This window comes from Somniosus microcephalus, chromosome 5 (assembly GCF_052327205.1).
Source record: "Somniosus microcephalus isolate GS21.2 chromosome 5, FLI_Smic_1.0, whole genome shotgun sequence".
NCBI lineage: Eukaryota > Metazoa > Chordata > Chondrichthyes > Squaliformes > Somniosidae > Somniosus > Somniosus microcephalus.
In genome coordinates, this window is record NC_140991.1 from 144,746,939 (window position 1) to 144,766,910 (window position 19,972).

Below are 19,972 nucleotides of genomic sequence, written 5' to 3' on the forward strand. Positions count from 1 at the left end.
TGATATCAAGAAACTGCAAGCGCACTGGATACAGCAAAGGCTATGGGCCCTGACAACATCTCGGCTATCATGCTGAAGACTTGTGCTCCAGAACTGGCTGCGCCTCTAGCCAAGCTGTTCCAGTACAGCTACAACACCGCCATCTACCTGACAATGTGGAAAACTGCCCAGGTATGTCCCATTCACAAAAAGCAGGACAAGTCCAATCCGGTCAATTACCACCCCATCAGTCTACTCTCAATCATCAGCAAAGTGATGGAAGGTGTCGTCAAGTGCTATCAAGTGGCACCTAATCACCAATAACCTGCTCACTGATGCTCAGTTTCGGCTCTGCCAAGACCACTCGGCTCCAGACCTCATTACAACCTTGGTCCAAAAATGGACAAAAGAGCTGAGGCGAGAGTGACTGCCCTTGACATCAAGGAGCCCCAGTAAAACTGAAGTCAATGGGAAAACTCTCCACTGTCTGGAGTCATACTAGCACAGAAGAAGGTGGTTGTGGTTGTTGGAAGTCAATCATCTCAGCCCCTGGACATCGCTGCAGGAGTTCCTCAGGGCAGTGTCCTAAGCCCAACCATCTTCAGCTGCTTCATCAATGACCTTCCCTCGATCACAAGGTCAGAAGTGGGGATGGTCACAGATGATGGCACAGTATTCAGTTCCATTCGCAACTCCTCAGATAACAAAGCAGTCCATGTCCGCATGCAGCAAGACCTGGAAGACATTCAGGCTTGGGCTGTTAAGTAGCAAATAACATTCGTGCCACACAAGTGCTAGGCACTGACATTTCCAACAAGCGAGAGTCTAACCACCGCCCCCTTGACATTCAATAGCATTACCACTGCCAAATCCCCCACCATCAACGTCCTGGGGGCGTCACCATTGACCAGAAACTTAACTGGACCATCCACATAAATACTGTGGCTACAAGAGCAGGTCAGAGGCTAGGTATTCTGTGGCGAGTGTCTCACCTCCTGACTCAGTACCACCATCTACAAGGTACAAATCAGTGTGATGGAATACTTTCCACTTGCCTGAATGAGTGCAGCTCCAACACCACTCAAGAAGTTCGACACCATCCAGGACATAGCAGCCCACTTGATTGGACCCCCATCCACTACCTTAAACATTCACTACCTCCACCACCAGCGCACCATGGCTGCAGTGTGTACCATCTACAAGGCTTCTTCGGCAGCATCTCCCAAAAAACCTGTGACCTCTACCACCTAGAAGGACAAGGGCGGCAGGCGCATGGGAACATCATCACCTGCAAGTTCCCCTCCAAGTTACATACCATCCAGACTTGGAAATATATTGCCGTTCCTTCATCGTCGTTGGGTCAAAATCCTGGAACTCCCTCCCTAATAGCACTGTGGGAGTACCTTCACCACAAGGACTGCAGCGGTTCAAGAAGGCGGTTCACCACCACCTTCTCGAGGGCAATTAGGGATGAGCAAGAAATGCTGGCCTTGCCAGTGATGCCCACATCCCAGGAACAAATTTAAAAAATATATATTGGGTGGGGCTGGGGGAATGTGTGGAGATGGAGGAATGAGGCTTTCATGCATTTTTCAGTTCTCTTGCCTTCTCTTAACTTCTTGACCATCGTTTTTCTCAGTCCGCAGCCAGTGGTTTGCTTGGAGGAGTGAAGAACATTTTCCATTAATCTCGAGCTAAATTCCAGAGGTGCACTTTTATCCACTGCCTTTAAGTACCCATCTTGAAACTGCTTTCACACTCGTACTGAGTGCCAGTATTAACATAAAATACATGCAATATAGTAAAGATGTATCATATTAAACATGATTTTGCTGCACTGAATCAATTTTATTTCTACTGTATGTAAACTCCAGTGTAAACATGCACAGCTGCAAACTATAGCTGATGGAAAGAGAGCTCTGTGAATCTGTACTAGGACATATAGGAGCTGTGAATAGTCTATTTTAACAGCTCTGGACCTTTTGCCTTGGACTCCAATATCTCCAAGATGGCAGATGTAAAAATCCACACCAACACAGATAAAACTACAAGCAACCGAGTAAAATAATCTTGCGCTGGCTTCTACAATTCTTAACCAAAATAAATTATTTATATAGTGCTTTAATGTAAAGGGACAGCTCAAAGTGCTTCACAAACAGATATAAGGAAACAAACAGGAGAGCAAAATTTAATGCAGCCCAGGATCCACGTGGCAAAATTATGGCCATTAGTGTTTAAGGAGGGTGGAAGGCAGATGCTGGAAGGCCACTAAGGAGATAGTTAAAGTAGTCAAGTCTGGAGCTGATAGAAAGGCAAGTATAAGGGTTACAGCAGCAATGGGGTTGAAGTAGAGGTGGAGGCAGATAATGTTGTGTAGGTTGAAATGGTCTTGATGATGGATTGGATGTGGGGTTAAAGCTCAGCTCCGAATTGAACAAGATGTTGCGATCAAAAGTGGTCTGGCGAGAGTGGCTGGGAGCAGTTTGTGGTGGGGGCCAAAATAATTGCTTCAGTCTTCCAAACATTGAGCAGAAGGTAGTTTTGGTTCATCAAAGATTTGATGTCAGAGAAATAGTATGACAGTAAGGAGGCAGTCGATGGGTCAAGAGCAGCGATAGCGAGATAAAGCTGAGTATCATCAGCATATGTGAAAGCTGAGTATATATGTGAAAGCTGAGTATATATGTGAAAGCTGAGTATATATGTGAAAGCTGAGTATATATGTGAAAGCTGAGTATCATCAGTATATATGTGAAAGCTGAGTATCATCAGCATATATGTGAAAGCTGAGTATATGTGAAAGCTGAGTATATATGTGAAAGCTGAGTATCATCAGCATATATGTGAAAGCTGAGTATATATGTGAAAGCGGAGTATATATGTGAAAGCGGAGTATATATGTGAAAGCTGAGTATATATGTGAAAGCTGAGTATATATGTGAAAGCTGAGTATATATGTGAAAGCTGAGTATATATGTGAAAGCTGAGTATATATGTGAAAGCTGAGTATCATCAGTATATATGTGAAAGCTGAGTATCATCAGCATATATGTGAAAGCTGAGTATATATGTGAAAGCTGAGTATATATGTGAAATCTGAGTATATGTGAAAGCTGAGTATCATCAGCATATATGTGAAAGCTGAGTATATATGTGAAAGCTGAGTACATATGTGAAAGCGGAGTACATATGTGAAAGCGGAGTACATATGTGAAAGCGGAGTACATATGTGAAAGCGGAGTACATATGCGAAAGCGGAGTACATATGCGAAAGCGGAGTACATATGCGAAAGCGGAGTACATATGCGAAAGCGGAGTACATATGCGAAAGCGGAGTATGTATGCGAAAGCTGAGTATGTATGCGAAAGCTGAGTATGTATGCGAAAGCTGAGTATGTATGCGAAAGCTGAGTATGTATGCGAAAGCTGAGTATGTATGCGAAAGCTGAGTATGTATGTGAAAGCGGAGTATATGTGAAAGCGGAGTATATATGTGAAAGCTGAGTATATATGTGAAAGCGGAGTATATATGTGAAAGCGGAGTATATATGTGAAAGCGGAGTATATATGTGAAAGCGGAGTATATATGTGAAAGCGGAGTATATATGTGAAAGCGGAGTATGTATGTGAAAGCGGAGTATGTATGTGAAAGCTGAATATGTATGTGAAAGCTGAGTATATATGTGAAAGCTGAGTATATATGTGAAAGCTGAGTATGTATGTGAAAGCTGAGTATATATGTGAAAGCTGAGTATATATGTGAAAGCTGAGTATGTATGTGAAAGCTGAGTATGTATGTGAAAGCTGAGTATGTATGTGAAAGCTGAGTATGTATGTGAAAGCTGAGTATATATGTGAAAGCTGAGTATGTATGTGAAAGCTGAGTGTGTATGTGAAAGCTGTGTATATATGTGAAAGCTGAGTATGTATGTGAAAGCTGAGTATATATGTGAAAGCTGAGTATATGTGAAAGCTGAGTATATATGTGAAAGCTGAGTATATATGTGAAAGCTGAGTATATATGTGAAAGCTGAGTATGTATGTGAAAGCTGAGTATGTATGTGAAAGCTGAGTATGTATGTGAAAGCTGAGTATGTATGTGAAAGCTGAGTATATATGTGAAAGCTGAGTATGTATGTGAAAGCTGAGTGTGTATGTGAAAGCTGTGTATATATGTGAAAGCTGAGTATATATGTGAAAGCTGAGTATATATGTGAAAGCTGAGTATATATGTGAAAGCTGAGTATGTATGTGAAAGCTGAGTATATATGTGAAAGCTGAGTATATGTGAAAGCTGAGTATATATGTGAAAGCTGAGTATATATGTGAAAGCTGAGTATATATGTGAAAGCTGAGTATATGTGAAAGCTGAGTATGTATGTGAAAGCTGAGTATGTATGTGAAAGCTGAGTATGTATGTGAAAGCTGAGTATGTATGTGAAAGCTGAGTATGTATGTGAAAGCTGAGTATGTATGTGAAAGCTGAGTATATATGTGAAAGCTGAGTATATGTGAAAGCTGAGTATATATGTGAAAGCTGAGTATATATGTGAAAGCTGAGTATGTATGTGAAAGCTGAGTATATATGTGAAAGCTGAGTATATATGTGAAAGCTGAGTATATGTGAAAGCTGAGTATATATGTGAAAGCTGAGTATGTATGTGAAAGCTGAGTATGTATGTGAAAGCTGAGTATGTATGTGAAAGCTGAGTATATATGTGAAAGCTGAGTATATATGTGAAAGCTGAGTATATATGTGAAAGCTGAGTATATATGTGAAAGCTGAGTATGTATGTGAAAGCTGAGTATGTATGTGAAAGCAGAGTATGTATGTGAAAGCAGAGTATATATGTGAAAGCTGAGTATATATGTGAAAGCTGAGTATATATGTGAAAGCGGAGTATATATGTGAAAGCGGAGTATATATGTGAAAGCTGAGTATATATGTGAAAGCTGAGTATATATGTGAAAGCTGAGTATATATGTGAAAGCTGAATATGTATGTGAAAGCTGAGTATATATGTGAAAGCTGAGTATATATGTGAAAGCTGAGTATATATGTGAAAGCTGAGTATATATGTGAAAGCTGAGTATATATGTGAAAGCTGAGTATATATGTGAAAGCTGAGTATATATGTGAAAGCTGAGTATATATGTGAAAGCTGAGTATATATGTGAAAGCTGAGTATGTATGTGAAAGCTGAGTATGTATGTGAAAGCTGAGTATGTATGTGAAAGCGGAGTATATATGTGAAAGCTGAGTATATATGTGAAAGCTGAGTATATATGTGAAAGCTGAGTATATATGTGAAAGCTGAGTATATATGTGAAAGCAGAGTATATATGTGAAAGCTGAGTATATATGTGAAAGCTGAGTATATATGTGAAAGCGGAGTATATGTGAAAGCTGAGTATGTATGTGAAAGCTGAGTATGTATGTGAAAGCTGAGTATGTATGTGAAAGCTGAGTATGTATGTGAAAGCTGAGTATGTATGTGAAAGCTGAGTATGTATGTGAAAGCTGAGTATGTATGTGAAAGCTGAGTATGTATGTGAAAGCTGAGTATGTATGTGAAAGCTGAGTATGTATGTGAAAGCTGAGTATATATGTGAAAGCTGAGTATGTATGTGAAAGCTGAGTGTGTATGTGAAAGCTGAGTATATATGTGAAAGCTGAGTATATATGTGAAAGCGGAGTATATGTGAAAGCGGAGTATATATGTGAAAGCTGAGTTTATATGTGAAAGCGGAGTATGTATGTGAAAGCGGAGTATATATGTGAAAGCTGAGTATATATGTGAAAGCGGAGTATATATGTGAAAGCGGAGTATATATGTGAAAGCGGAGTATATATGTGAAAGCTGAGTATATATGTGAAAGCGGAGTATATATGTGAAAGCGGAGTATATATGTGAAAGCGGAGTATATATGTGAAAGCTGAGTATATATGTGAAAGCTGAGTATATATGTGAAAGCGGAGTATATATGTGAAAGCGGAGTATATATGTGAAAGCGGAGTATATATGTGAAAGCTGAGTATATATGTGAAAGCTGAGTATATATTGTGAAAGCTGAGTATGTATGTGAAAGCTGAGTATATATGTGAAAGCTGAGTATATATGTGAAAGCGGAGTATATATGTGAAAGCTGAGTATATATTGTGAAAGCTGAGTATGTATGTGAAAGCTGAGTATATATGTGAAAGCGGAGTATATATGTGAAAGATGAGTATATATGTGAAAGCGGAGTATATATGTGAAAGCTGAGCATGTATATGTGAAAGCGGAGTATATATGTGAAAGCTGAGCATGTATGTGTGAAAGCTGATCCTATGTTCGCAGATGTTACCAAGGGCAGCATGTAGATATGCAAGAGGTGGCGGCCAAGGATGGATCCTTGGGGGGACCCCAGAGGTGACGACGCAGAATGGGAAGAGAAGCCATTGCTAGAGATGCTCTGGCTGCATTGGAATAGTTAGGTATGGAACTATGCAAGAGCAATCCCCAAAAGCTAGATGACAGAAGAGAGGCATTGGAGGAGGATGGCATGGCCAATGATATTGAATAGTGCAGAAAAACAAGGATGAGAAGGGGTAATGCACCACAATCACAGTCAGTGGAGTTTGTTTCTGACTTTGGCTTAGGGCCGTTTCAGTGCTATGAGAAAGGTAGAAGCAGACTATAGGGATTTGAACAGGGAGTTATGGAATAGGTGGGGATAGGGATGGACCTGGGAGACAATGATACATTCGACGACAGTAGAGTGGGATGTGAGCTTGGAAATCGGGCAGTAGCTGGTAAGTGAAAGGGAGGGGGTGATGACAGCAGTTTTGAAAAGGTGAGGGACAGTGCCTCAGGAAAGGAAATCACTGATGGATGTCAGCTAGAATGGGGACCAGGGAAGGAGAGTTGCATGGGTCGGAGTTGAGTAAGTAGGAGGTTGAGGAAAGAGGTGGATGATCTCATGGATGAAATGAGCTTGGAGAGGGCAAGGAGGATGGGGAGAAACCTCAAAATGATGACGGTTCAGGACCAGGCTGGGTCGGAGGCTGGGGAGAGGTTGGAGCTGAGGGCAAGAAGAAACAGTGGAGGCAGCTGCATGGATGGTCTTGATCTTAAAGACAATGGCTCCTGGTGTTTGATGTGAAGGTGAAGGGGCAGGGAAGAGGGGGTTGTTAATCCTGGAAAAAAGGGGCCTGGGTTTCTCTGCCCTCGAGGATGATACTGGATAGTAGGATGATCTGACTATCTTGGAGACAAATACCACGCAGAAACAGAAAGATACAACTTACCACTGAATTGATTAATCGCCACCTCAGGAGACGTCAAGTAATACTGATCACAAAGCATTTTTGCACTTTCACAGGCATCTGCAAATCCACCAGACATAGGAACATGTTACTGTCCACTTGATTAACTCTTAAAATCAGAATTACACTCACCAAATATACACTATATATTGTTATAACCCCTTTGTATTATTAAAGCAACTTCAACCTTTTGAGCACTGAAGCTTTAAAATACACATTCAGCAATACATTTCTCTTGGAGGAATAGGGTCACATTTTTGGACTGAACAGATTACTGTGTGATAAGAGTTGGGTTATTTTTGTTCCTTCATACATTTGCCAAAAGTTCAACATTAGAAAATAATTTCTTACATACAACAAACAGAATGGCTGGAATTTTGGAGGCGGGTCAGCAGTTAAAAGCGTGGAAATTGACAGCGCGTCGGGAAACCACCATCATCCTGTCGACTTCCGTATTTAACTCAGGCATGTTTCAAGGCGTGCCACAGACCCGCTCGGGAGAGGCAGGCGACCTCATTGAGGTACTTAACTGCTCATTTACAGACACTTAACTGCCTTTTTAACCTCAGATTTTGGCTTTAACTTGTTGCGCACGGGATTCATGCATCTCGGCAACCTCACCTGTGAAGATGAGGCGGAAGCTCAGCGGCCATTGTGCGAATTCATTAAGTGATAGCTTGAAAAAACACAAATACTCACATATTACACCTGCTTCATTGCCTAAGGGAAAGGTTCTTGTTGATACCATTTTGTGCAGAGATTTAGCTTTCAGCAGTTTGCAGGTCAGTTAATAATCAATAATCTTGTGGTAAAGGGGCCTTTAGGGACAAAGTAACCATAATATGATTGAATTTTACATTAAGTTTGAGTGTGATGTAGTCCAATCTAAAACTAAGGTCTTCAATCTAAACAGAGGAAACTACAAGGGTATGAGGGACAAGTTGGCCATGGTAGATTGGGAGACTACACTAAAAGGTATGAAGGTGGACATACAATGGCTAACATTCAAGGAAATAATGCATAATTTGCAACAAACATATATTCCTCTAGGGCATAAAAACCCAAAAGGAAAAGTGATCCAACCATGGTTAACAAAAGAAATTAAAGCTAGTATTAAGTCAAAGGAGGAAGCTTATAAAGTTGCCAGAAAAAGCAGTCAGCCTGAGGATTGGGATCTTCTTAGAAATCAGCAAAGGGGGACCAAGAAATTGATAAAGGGAAAATGGAATATGAGCACAAACTAGCGAAAAATATAAAAAATGATTGTAAAAGCTTCTATAGGTATGTGAAAAGGAAAAGACTGGTGAAGGGAAATGTAGGTCCTTTACAGTCAGAGACGGGATAATTTATAATGGGGAATGAGGAAATGGCAGGGAAATTAAATAAATACTTTGTTTCTGTCTTCACGGAGGAAGACACAAAAAAGCAGTGCTTCAGGAGGCTCAAACTATCGCGCCAAGTCGTCGCAGACATTTGTAGCTTGCTGGAATAAGACCAGCTGTCCAGAGGACCTGAGGGACGTGCCTTACCAGTGGCTGTCAAAGACACCACCGCCCTCAACTTCTTCGCCTCAGGCTCCTTCCAGGGATCTGCAGCAGATATTTGCAGGATCTCACAGTCAGCCACCCACAGATGCATCACCTAGGTGACCAATGCCATGTTTCACGTCAGCCAATTATGTAAACTTTGCCACTGATGAAACCAGTGTTACTGAGCAGGTGATCGGCTTTGCAGCTCTGGCTGGCTTCCCACAGGTGCAGGGCGTCATCGACTGCACACGTGGGCATCAAGGCACCCTCACTTCACCCGAGTGTTTGTGGACCGCAAGGGCTTCCACTCCCTCAATGTGCAGCTTGTTGGCAACCATAAAAAGATCATGCATGTGTGTGCCAGATTCCCTGGCAGCTGTCATGACTCTTTCGTGCTGCACCAGTCTATCCTCCCTTAGCTCTTCGCACCTCCAAACAAATTTACTGGCTGGCTGCTCGGAGACAAGGGCTATCCAATGAAGGAGTGGCTGATGACACCCTTGAGGAGGCCAAGCAATGAGGCCTAGGAACGTTATAATGACAGCCACATGTCGACCAGATGTGTCATAGAGCAAGCAATTGTCATGATGAAGCAGCGCTTCAGATGCCTTGACAGATCTGGAGGAGCCCTTCAGTACGCACCAGCCAGGTTCTCCAGGATCATCATTGTATGCTGTGCGCTACACAACATAGCACAGCAGCGAGAATTGGAGCTGAAGGAGGAGCACGGTGCAGAGCGCACAGCCTCTTAAGAGGAAGAGGAGGAACAGGTGGTACACGAGGAGGAGGAACAGGTGGTACACGAGGAGGAGGAGGAACAGGTGGTACACGAGGAGGAGGAACCTGAGGTGGAGATTGCTGCTCGGGATGGCTTCATATTGGCCAGATTTACTTAACTTGCACTAGTGCACCCACATGGCTCCCAGATGCTGTACTAACTTCCACCTACCACCACCCCCCCCACCCACACTACCAAGCCATTCCTGTCACCCACACCCCCATGCTCGAGGTTAAGTAATGTCTCACCATTTACTCCAAGTGGCAAAGCCACTTCCCAGGTAGCTGGCAAAAATGGACAAGACGGGAAAGTTGTGCAAAGAAATAAATGTATGTGCGTCATAAATATAACAAACATAACATTAACACTTTTTCATACACCCATGTGCATCCAGGATTGTTTTTTTTTGTTTCCACATGCTTCTACAAGGTGCAACCCCCGTGACTTCAGCAGAGGTAGAGGCAGGCTGCTCACTTCCCTGTTGCAACTGCTTTGACACTTTTGGCAAACGTCCTCTGCGTTTTGGAGCCTGCCAAAGACTGCTCTTCCTGCAACTGTGCAGGAGCAGACATGGCATTGGGATCCAAGGCAGCATGTGGGGCTGACTGAGGGGGAGGCACTGGGGGAGAAGTGGGAGCACTTTGAGAAGAGCCCCCACTTCCATGTCGCCTCTCACCATCATCCTTCTCGTGGGCCACCCGCACTTATGTGCTAGCAAGGAGTTGGAGAGCACCTTGCTAGCAGGTAAGTGTGGCGATGAACGCTCAAGTCTACTTTAGTATCCCTCCTCGAGAGGAGGTCAATTGTTCAAAGCAAGCATATTCTCGTTGGACTGGCATATTTGTTGCTCCATGCAGGTGGCCATCCTTTCCATGGAACAGCACATTGTCGTCATCACCTGCGAGATGGTGGTGCTCATGTTGGAGATGGACTCCTCCATTCTCTGTACAGTCGCACATATCGCAGCTGCAAAAGCCCCCCCCACCTCCCCGAGGTTCAGCATCTGCATGCAGCTCAGCAGAGCTTGGTGCATCCTGTGCCCTCCGGCGAGGAGTCTCCACTGCTGTCCCTGTATCCACCATCAGCTCTTGCTCACTTGTGATATGTGAGACACCAGGAGACAACACTACTCTCTCTCTCAGGACCCACCGAGGTGTGCATATCTGCGCTAGTGCTGGGTGCACATGGGTCTGCTGACGGTGCTCCCCAAGAGACTGGAGCTTCCTCAGAGGAGTCATCCTCCTCCTCTGGCTGGACAGTGGGGGGGCACTTGATGGACCTGTGGGAGAGTAAAGAGATAAATTAGATGTCTTATGATAAGAATGTGTAATGTTACCATTATGCACATGATGACATTTCACTGGCTGCTGACATCAGTCACCATGAGTGACTGTTGTATGCCATGTGGCTGTATGAAATGTAATTCTGTCACTAGGTTGCTGGGAGGTCCCCTTCTCTCCTTCTCCCACCGCCAGCAGCTCTGCAACGCCAGAGATTTCTAGCACCTCCTCCTCTGCTGGAGTCAATTGAGTGAATATTGGAGGGCCACCTCCAGTTCTCTGCCTCTCCCTGTTGTTCTGGGCTCTCTTCTCCTGCAAGGAGGGAAAGAGAACTTTGAGTGAGAGTGATGGAATGAGTGTAAGGAATGGATGGGCTACATCTGTAGAGGGTGATATGAGAGAGTGGTGTGACATTGCCAAATGGCCTCCTTCTGTGGGGTTACTTCCTACGATTGCATTAGGATGAGGGCGAGTGTCAGTGGTGGTTAGTCAGATGAGGATGGGAGTAGGTGCACAGACAGAGGGGGATGGGTGCACCTGCAAGGTAGGTTGGTGTGAGGAATGATGTGCAGGAGTAGGCTTGGGAAGGCAGAGTGATGGGGGTGGGGTGACATGCACATCAGAATGTAGGTGAATGTGGCATTGCCCTCACCTTTCCTGACCTCATGAGATCATTGAATCTTTTGCAGCACTAGATCTAGGTCCTCCTCACCACATCCCTGCTGCTGACCTCCTCTGCGATCTCTAGCCATGCCCTCTTCGTGTGTCTGGCTGGTCTTTTGCGGCCAACCGCAGGGAAGAGGACCTGCCTGCGTGCTCCGACTCCCTGGACTAGCACTTCCGGGAAGGCATCAGGGAATCTTGGTGCCACCTTCTGTCTGTGTGTCTCCATGACCCACAGAAATCTCAATATTATGCAGCAATTTGTAGCTCTTCCAAATACCTTGATCTCTCCTACAGCAACCTTCAAATGAGGTGTGTGCAAGGCTGCTTTAAATATCAGCGCTGAAAACAAGTCATCAGTGACGTCATCAGACCCACTCCATTTAATTGGGCTGGGAATCCCGCATGACTGTTTCAATTGATGCAATTGAGTTAAACGCGCAGTGCAGAACGTGCTGTTGAAAACTTTAGGATGGCGACCCGTTACGTGGCCCGCACGCACCTGCCCCAACGCTCAAGTAAAGATTCTGGCCAATGACTTTGGGCAACTTTTCTGGAACTACATGTACAATATAACAGAAGACAAGGCCTGTATCAGAGATAAAACTAACAGGAGTGACAATGTGTCGACTCAATCTAACAGTGGTTTAATTCTGGCAATCTGAATGAGATGCAAAGTGTGTTAAATCTGAATGGAACATTGCAAAATATCAAATCTAGTCAGGAAGGAGACCACAGCTATTCCATTCAGAAGGTCACTAGGCAGTGGTTTTATTTGAAACATCCTGAAAATATGTGGTTCGATTTTAACTGAGCCGTGAGGCAGGCTTTGAGGCGTGCGGCGGGGGTTAAAATTGCTAAAACTGGCTGGCGGGCGGGCCCCCCCCTGGTTCCCAACCCCTTTTAACCTAGGCGTGCCTGATGCTCCCGAATCAGTCCCGCCTCCAACAGGCAGAACTGGTCTTTAAGGCCCTTAATCAGCAATAATTGGCCTTTATAATGCCATTTTAACAGGCCCTTGCATTTTTAACCCTTTTCCCACATAAAACACGCCTGGTGGGGATCACGCCAGTGAAACCTGGTGTGAGCACTATTGGCTTGCTGACTATCAGCTGCAGGTCAACCAGTAAAGAGGAGATTTGATCAGTCATCATTTGCAGGTGGCAGGACTTTGTTGTTTCAGGCCTGGGGCAACTTTTACCAGGCTTAACCACACCTGTGGAAGGTTGGAGCCTCACACACATCTCCAGTGTGAACTCCTGGGAAACCCCTCTCGCCACCCTCACTCAGCGCTTCCTCAGCGGAGGCATATGCCAGAAGCATGGGAGCCATTTTTCTCCTTCCCTTCTTGGCATTAGAGGAGCTCGAGCACCAGGCGTGGCAGCAGCAGCACCAGGAACAACAGCAGCACCAGCAACAGCAGCAAGAGTGACAGGCTGCTGCTCACCCACTTGAGGCAGCACAGGCCAGTGCATGGAAGCCCGTCGGTGCAGGAGATACCCCCCAAACAGGGTCTACAGACACAGGGTCAGCTACCTCAACATGACTGACCAGCAGTGGCAAAGGCGGCTCCGACTTTCGCGACAGGTAGTGACTGACATCTGCACAATGATACAGCAAGACCTGCTGCCCAGAGGACCAGGTGGACACTTCTTACCAGTGGCCATCAAAGTCACCACCGCACTCAATTTTTTTGCCTCAGGCTCATTCCAGGGATCATCAGCAGACATCAGCGGCATCTCCCAGTCGGCTGCACACGCTTGCATCACGCAGGTAACCGATGCCCTCTTTGCCCTCGCACACAATCACATCCATTTCACCAGGGATCGTGCAAATGTGATGGCGCGAGCAGTTGGATTAGCTCATCTGGCAGACTTTCCAAGGGTGCAGGGCGTCATTGACTGCACACATGTGGCCCTTAGGGCACCATTTCGCAATCCAGGTATTTTTGTCAACCGCAAGGGCTTCCACTCCCTTAACGTTCAGCTGGTGTGTGACCACAAGGAGGAGATTTTGCATGTTTGTGCCAAGTACCCTAGCAGTTGCCATGACTCCTTCATACTGCGCCAGTCTAGTGTGCCTCCGCTATTCAGGCCGCCAGACCAACTTAACGGATGGCTACTTAGAGACAAGGGCTATCCCGAGGACTTAGCTAATGGCGCCGTTGAGGAGGCCAGCCAACGAAGCTGAGGAGCGCTACAACTCCAGCCACATTTCCACCAGATCCATAATCGAGCAAACCATCAGCTTGCTGAAGATGCGCTTCAGATGCCTGGATAGATCAGGTGGAGCTCTACAGTACTCAGCAGCCAGGGTCTCCAGAATCGTCGTGGATTGCTGTGCACTCCACAACATGGCACAGCGTCATGGCTTGCAGATTCCCGAGGATCAAGTGGCTCCTCACATACCCTCCTCAGATGATGATGATGAGGAGGAGGAGGGCGAAAACGAGCATCCTGCAGAGGCCCATCAACCAGCGGCAGCATTACGCGAGAACATTGCTGGCCGGGATGCAAGGAACACACTCATCCTGGCCAGATTTGGTTAGCCTAGTAAATCAAACTCTTTTGCCTCGCAGCTTCTTACCCGAGCATCGAAAATGGCCAAACCCTGTGGATTCCTAGCTATTTGACCAGCATCCTGACAACTGCAAGTAATCCTAAGCCCTCAATGTGAAAGCCCCATTCGCGAAATGACACACGCCAGAACTGCAACAGTTGCCATCAGAATTTTTATGCACAAGAACCAACTGATGGCATTTTTACAATATACACATTTCACCCAAGTGACTACCCTTGTAACTGCTTGTGCTTTATTTTCCTCTTACACGTGCTCCTACGTAGTGGTTCCACTGTGGCTTCAGCAGATGTGGAGCCCCTTGCTCACTTTCCTGTTGCTCCGGTCTCGACACCTTTGGCGGGCGTCCTCTGGGGTGGCAAGTCTGAGGGCTCGTAAGCAGTCTGCTGCTCCTGCGGCTGTGCAGGGGTTGAGACATCTATTTCACTTGGGTGTGGACTCTGGCGGGGCTCTGCAGTGGCATGGAAGTGTGAGCGCTTGGAGAGGAACCCCCACTTCCTTGAGGCCTGCCACCAACCTCCCACTCATGGGTCAGCTCCCCCTCCGCGCCTGCAAGTAGCTTGAGAGCACCTTGCTGCATATCAGGGGGGCCATGGGGACCCGTATCTGCAATACTCAGAAGGACTTCCATGAAGGTCTGGTTTCTCTGTTTAATAGATGCCCATCGCTCCTCAAGAGATGTCATTCTATTCTGAACACTCACCATGTTTTCCATACCCTGGCGACTAACCTCCTCCATGGCCGTAGCCATCCTCTCCTCTACCGTAGCCAGCCTTACCAAGGAGGCAGCAATCATTTCCACGTAGGTAGCCATCCTTTCCGTGTTGATGCGTTCATGCGCCACTGACTCCACAAAGGCTCTGCTCATGTTCACTATGGACTCCTCCATTCGCTCCACACTCGCAGCGACCCTGGAGACAAAACCTGCCAGAGACTCCTGCATCTGTGCATGGAGTTCCATCACCTCTGATCTTACGGATGGACCCAAAGGCAGAGGGTCGACATGCAGCTGAGCCGAGCTGGCAGAGTCCTGCGCCCTCCGACTAGGACTCTCCACTGCTGTCCCTGTCTCCACAATCTGCTGATGCTCACTTGTGAGCTGTGATACACCAGGTGACAACACTACTCTATGTCCCGAAGGTCCCCCCGAGGCGAGAGTGTCTGCGCTGGTGCTGGGTGCGCTTATTTCTGCTGACGCTGCGCCCTCAGAGGTTGCAGATTCCTCTGAGGAGTCTGGAATCTCAGGCTCTTCCTCCTGCACAGTGGGGACGGGGGCTCTCGATGGTCCTGTGGGGGTGTCAAGGGAAAAAAGTTAGAGATGCGATGCCAAGGTTACATGCACATTGCATTTTGCAGGTGATCATAAGTCCATATGATGTAGCTTCAGAATCATTATCAGCAACTCATGCAATGTCAATGAGATGGGAAACTATTCCGTCACCAGCTTGCGGGAATGCACCTGTCTGTCCTTCCCCAACTTCCGCATCTGTATCAGCCCCAACAATCTCCAGGATGGCTTCCTCCCATGGGGTGAGCTGGGCTAATGAGGGTGGCCCTCCTCCTGTCCTGGCTTGCTCTCTCCTGTTGTGTGCTCACTTCTCCTGCAATGAGGGAGACAAGTGGAGGTTGAGTGAGAATGAAGGAGTGAGTGTAGAGATTGCATAGCATAGATACTTAGAAGGAGACAAAGATGGAGTGAGGTTGCAAGACCAAGGGCCCTCCCTGTGTATTGTCAGTTGTGTTCAAAGCATCAGAGTGATAGGGATTTAGAGGGCTGCATGGTGGAATAGTTATGTGATTGTGAGCATAGAGAGGGAATGGGTAAGGGTGCATGGATGTGAGTGTCAAGTGGGATGTGGAGGAAGAGATTGCTAAAGCTGAGTGCTGGTGAGGAAAGGCAATGGGGATCAGATTGGGGGTGATGTAAACTTCATACTTACTTTTCCAGTGCGATGAAGGTCATGGAATCTTTTCCTGCCCGGCATCCAGGTGCGCCGTGTGAGCCCCAAGGAGTTGACTTCCCCAGCCACCTGTAGCCACACAGCCTTGGTCTGACTGGGAGGCCTCTTCCTCCCTGAAGAAGGGAACAGGACCTCCCTGTGGGCCCTAGCCCCATCCAACAATGCCTGCAGTGATGCCTCATCAAATTTAGGTGCAGTTCTTGCCCTCCCGCTGGCCATTGTTCCTGCAGGCTCCTGTGCCATCATAAGGGGAAAGCTTGGAAACCTGCAGAGGAAGCAAGGCTTGCTGTGGACCTTAAATGCAGCAGCAATGATGACGTCATCGGAGGGGACTTGCAGTCATGAAAAACCCATTTGCAAAGGCTTCCCACACGTTGGAAATCAATTGGCCAATTGAGTTAAAATTGCATCAATCTCACACATCCATTTAGATTTGTGTGGGAATCACGAAATTCGGGGAACCCGACAATTGCCCACACCCGAGTTAAAATCGACCTCATGATATGAAATTGGCCTTCGTAAGTAGCACAAAATAGCCAATAACGAGTAGTTTTACACCATGCCTGATTTTCTTTTTCTACTGCTAAAGACTAATTTCAACCCCACAGTAATCTAGAGATTTGTTTCAAAAAAGTTACCCTTGTTTTCTCCTCCTTCTGGTCCACTGAGACACACACTTCCTTTATCGGACAAGCTGGAACGCGTGACCCCCCCCCCACCAAATGTCTGAGCACCGTGCAACAGAATATCAATGTCCCTCCTCCAAAAGGCGGCACCTGGTTTGTTCTCAACACCGCAAGCACAATGGAGATTTGGAACTTTGTGGAGGCAATCAAACCTACATTTTGTTGCTGTGTGCCAGTTTTTGAAATGCTCCAGAATTTAGAAAGAAAATAAACTGGAAGCATTTTCCTGCCATTTAACTGGAATGACAGATTCCTCTTTAAAAAAAATTAAGCATTCTACTGAGAGTGGCACATTTTCACAATGTCATACCAGTTGCTTCAATAAACAGCATGTTGAATGAATATTATATTTTCATATGGTTGATCGTTTTAGTGATGTGGTATAGATAATCTGATGCTGGAACATTTCAGTAACTGGATTTCATGCAATGAAACCTACCTTCCACCACTTCTACCACAACGCAGTTAGGGTCAATGCCACCTATGTGTTTGGGATGGGCTGGATTACTTCGGCCATCAAAAACAAGGGCTGGTATATGATAATAATAAAAGGAACAAAAAATCATCTTAAGTGGCTTTGTTGTCTTACATAGGAAGAAATTCTTATTCAGAACAGAGGTTTTAAATAATCAGCACCTTTATTCAGCTCTAAATTTCACTAGGGTAAAGCTATGACAGGCCCATAATTTAAATTACTGACAGTATCTATTCAATTTTATTCAACTACAGGTATTGTAAAGCGTGTCCCAGATTTCCACTAACTGATTTCACTCCTAAATAGCGTAGCCATGGAGGAGGTGTGGACTGGTGCTTCTTGGGGTGCAGATCCCCCATCGGTACACAGCCGCACCTCTGGGGTCTACACACCTTTCTCCGCCACATTCCCGGTCGCAGAAGCCTTCTCCTCTTTGCCAGATTTTCCATGATTCCCTCTCGCTCTGTTATTCAGCTGCAACCATTTACACCTCCTGTGGGCCCATCTTTTGTTTCTTTACTTGTTCCCCCCTCTTTTGCCTTGCATCATCATCCCTTTGGTCATTTAATCACTCCTGCCCTCCACCACATCACAAACCTTTCACTTTGTTCTTTCCTCTCCGCACCCCCCACCCCCACTTCCCTGGCTCTGTACTTGCTTAAAAACTGTTAGGGCAGGATTTTCATTCAGGAGTCGGGTTGGAGGCGGGACTGCAACTTTCGGGGTTGTAGTGCCGCATCCATCAAGATGCGGCCAATCCACGCGATTTTAACTTGATTAACCTTTTGAGCCCGCCCATTTTTGACAAATGAAATATCAGCGTTTCACAGCTGCTTGAAGCTGTGAAACACTGACAGTCTTACTTCTAACATGAGTCCTTCTCCACAGACTCAGTTAGAAATCTCTCCTGCACAGAAAGCTGCAGGCTGTCACTTGACAGTTCGCAGCCATTCTGCTTTCTGTGCCGGTGCGAGGAGGGACTCCCCGAACCTAAAGGAAGGAAGGCTGAAAAGGTAATTTACACTTCTTTAATCACTTTAGACACACCAAACACACTTACCTTTGCACTCATGCACCTATCACTCACCTGAACACGGACATCTCGACCCCTCCAAGCCCTTAAACCCGACGGCCCGCCTCCTCTAACTTGGCGTGGTTGGGAGCCGTCGGGAATCCCACAGTTGAAGCTTCAAAATGGGGATTAGGCTAAAAGCTGCTTGTTAACTACCTGTTAACAGGCAGTTAATTGGCACTAATCCCTTCCCGCCTCGGGGAGGTGGGTCCCAGTGCGGGGCGGGTACCCGCCTCCTTTGAAACTGGCATGGAGGCGGGATGGGGGTCGCACCCCCGATTTTGGGAATTTAACCCCCCGCACGCCTCCAATCCCGACTCCACGGCACACTGAAAATCGAGCCCTTAATCTCTAATCTCTTCCAGTTCTGATAAAAGCTCATCATCCTGAAATGTTAACTCTTTCTCTCTCCACAGATGCTGCTTGACCTGCCGAGTGTTTTCCAGCATTTTCTGTTTTTATTTCAGATTTCCAGCATCCGCAGTATTTTGCTTTTGTACCAACCCTTTTAGTTGTTTTGACATAGCAACAACAGATGGCATACTGCTAGTTAAAACACAATTATGGTAAGCTGCCTGTGTTCACTGAAGTTCTCTAAGGCTTTCCACTCATACTTACTGTGCTGGTTGATGAGCATGCGGATAGAGATTCGGCTCAAATAGAATCGGTCTAAGAAGTACTGCACATTCTGATTAGTTACGGGATCCACCCCAAATGCCTCCTTATACTCTATGACTCCCTGGGCCATAGTTGGGACCACATCATTGTGCCGATTTCGAATGTTGATGAGTGTATCTGAGAAGCTAAAATACACCGTACTAATAAATCATCGATCTGTAGTAATTTATATCACTTGAAATAGCGCCACTTAACTGATGCTGAGAATAACCAAGCCAGGAAGCCTACAATGTCACATTACCATGCTTATTGGGTTCTTTATATCACTAGTTGAGCTCCTGCAGCATTGCACATGGGGAGTCAAGACCAATGGCAGTATTCAGGTCAAGCAGGGTTATAGGTCAGAGGTACAACTGGACCCAGGCAGGGGTCGGAGGAGAACGATTAAGGTGAAGGCAGGAGGATGCAAGTGGGAGAAAGAGAGGAGGTGGGGGGGGGGGGGGGGGAGGTGTGAGGAAGAGGACTTGGGTGCATGGACAAGGGTGAGAGAGAAGAGGACTATGGAGGACGTACGAGAGGAGGAAGAACAGATGGGGATGTGCTATAGGAACAGGGAGGAGGATGATGATGATGATAGAGAAGAGGAGGGATGAGAGGGGCCAGGAGAAGGGAGTTTTGAATCTTTCATTATTTTTAAACTTTCCATTCAGTATATTATTAAAGAAGGTGATGGACAATATATTTTGGTCAACCACTAAGTGCTTTTGAGTGGAGCTGCATGCTGACTCACTATTCTACTATGCTGTACCAGTAATTGCTTTTTGGAAGTAACATTATGGCCTAGAAATTGGCCTGAGGTGCCAAGTTCGCTTGTGCGCTGGAATTTGCGCTGCGATCGCCGCAAATTCAGTTGAAGTGCCCCTAGAGGGAGACGGGGCGCGGCTCCGCTCGCGAGTGCCGGCAAACGAGCCCGCACCAAGGAGAAGTGCCGGGCTCTCGGGGAAACAGCCGGCAATGCCGTGGGGGGGGGGGGGGCAGTTAGGAG

The 19,972-nt window shown here is 46.1% G+C and overlaps 2 protein-coding genes across 3 annotated transcripts in view; both read right to left on the reverse strand.

Annotated features, from left to right (window-relative positions):
* Positions 1 to 19,972, reverse strand: part of LOC147117375 (pyruvate dehydrogenase (acetyl-transferring) kinase isozyme 2, mitochondrial-like) — a 114,067-nt gene that overhangs the window by 44,741 nt on the left and 49,354 nt on the right. The window lies entirely within an intron of this gene.
* On the reverse strand, positions 387 to 19,137 carry LOC147117376 (pyruvate dehydrogenase (acetyl-transferring) kinase isozyme 2, mitochondrial-like). 2 transcript variants are annotated; one of them, XM_085988329.1, is made up of 4 exons: positions 18,928 to 19,137; positions 17,202 to 17,291; positions 7,271 to 7,348; positions 387 to 714 (listed from the first exon to the last, which is right to left on the reverse strand). In XM_085988329.1, exons 1-4 carry the CDS (start codon positions 19,055 to 19,057, stop codon positions 656 to 658), a joined length of 357 nt encoding a protein of 118 aa, XP_085844455.1. In that variant the 5' UTR covers positions 19,058 to 19,137; the 3' UTR covers positions 387 to 655. The 2 variants fall into 2 exon arrangements, with proteins under 2 accessions (XP_085844455.1, XP_085844454.1); XM_085988328.1 differs by lacking the exon at positions 387 to 714 and adding an exon at positions 721 to 1,636.

Coding starts and splice junctions, on each gene's coding strand:
- LOC147117376 (XM_085988328.1), bottom strand. CDS start 19,057: ATGGCCCAGGGAGTCATAGAGTATAAGGAGGCATTTGGGGTGGATCCC. Junction 17,292..18,927: donor CATGCTCATCAACCAGCACA/GTAAGTATGAGT, acceptor ATCATATACCAG/CCCTTGTTTTTGATGGCCGA. Junction 1,637..7,270: donor GGCGATTAATCAATTCAGTG/GTAAGTTGTATC, acceptor CACTCCTCCAAG/CAAACCACTGGCTGCGGACT.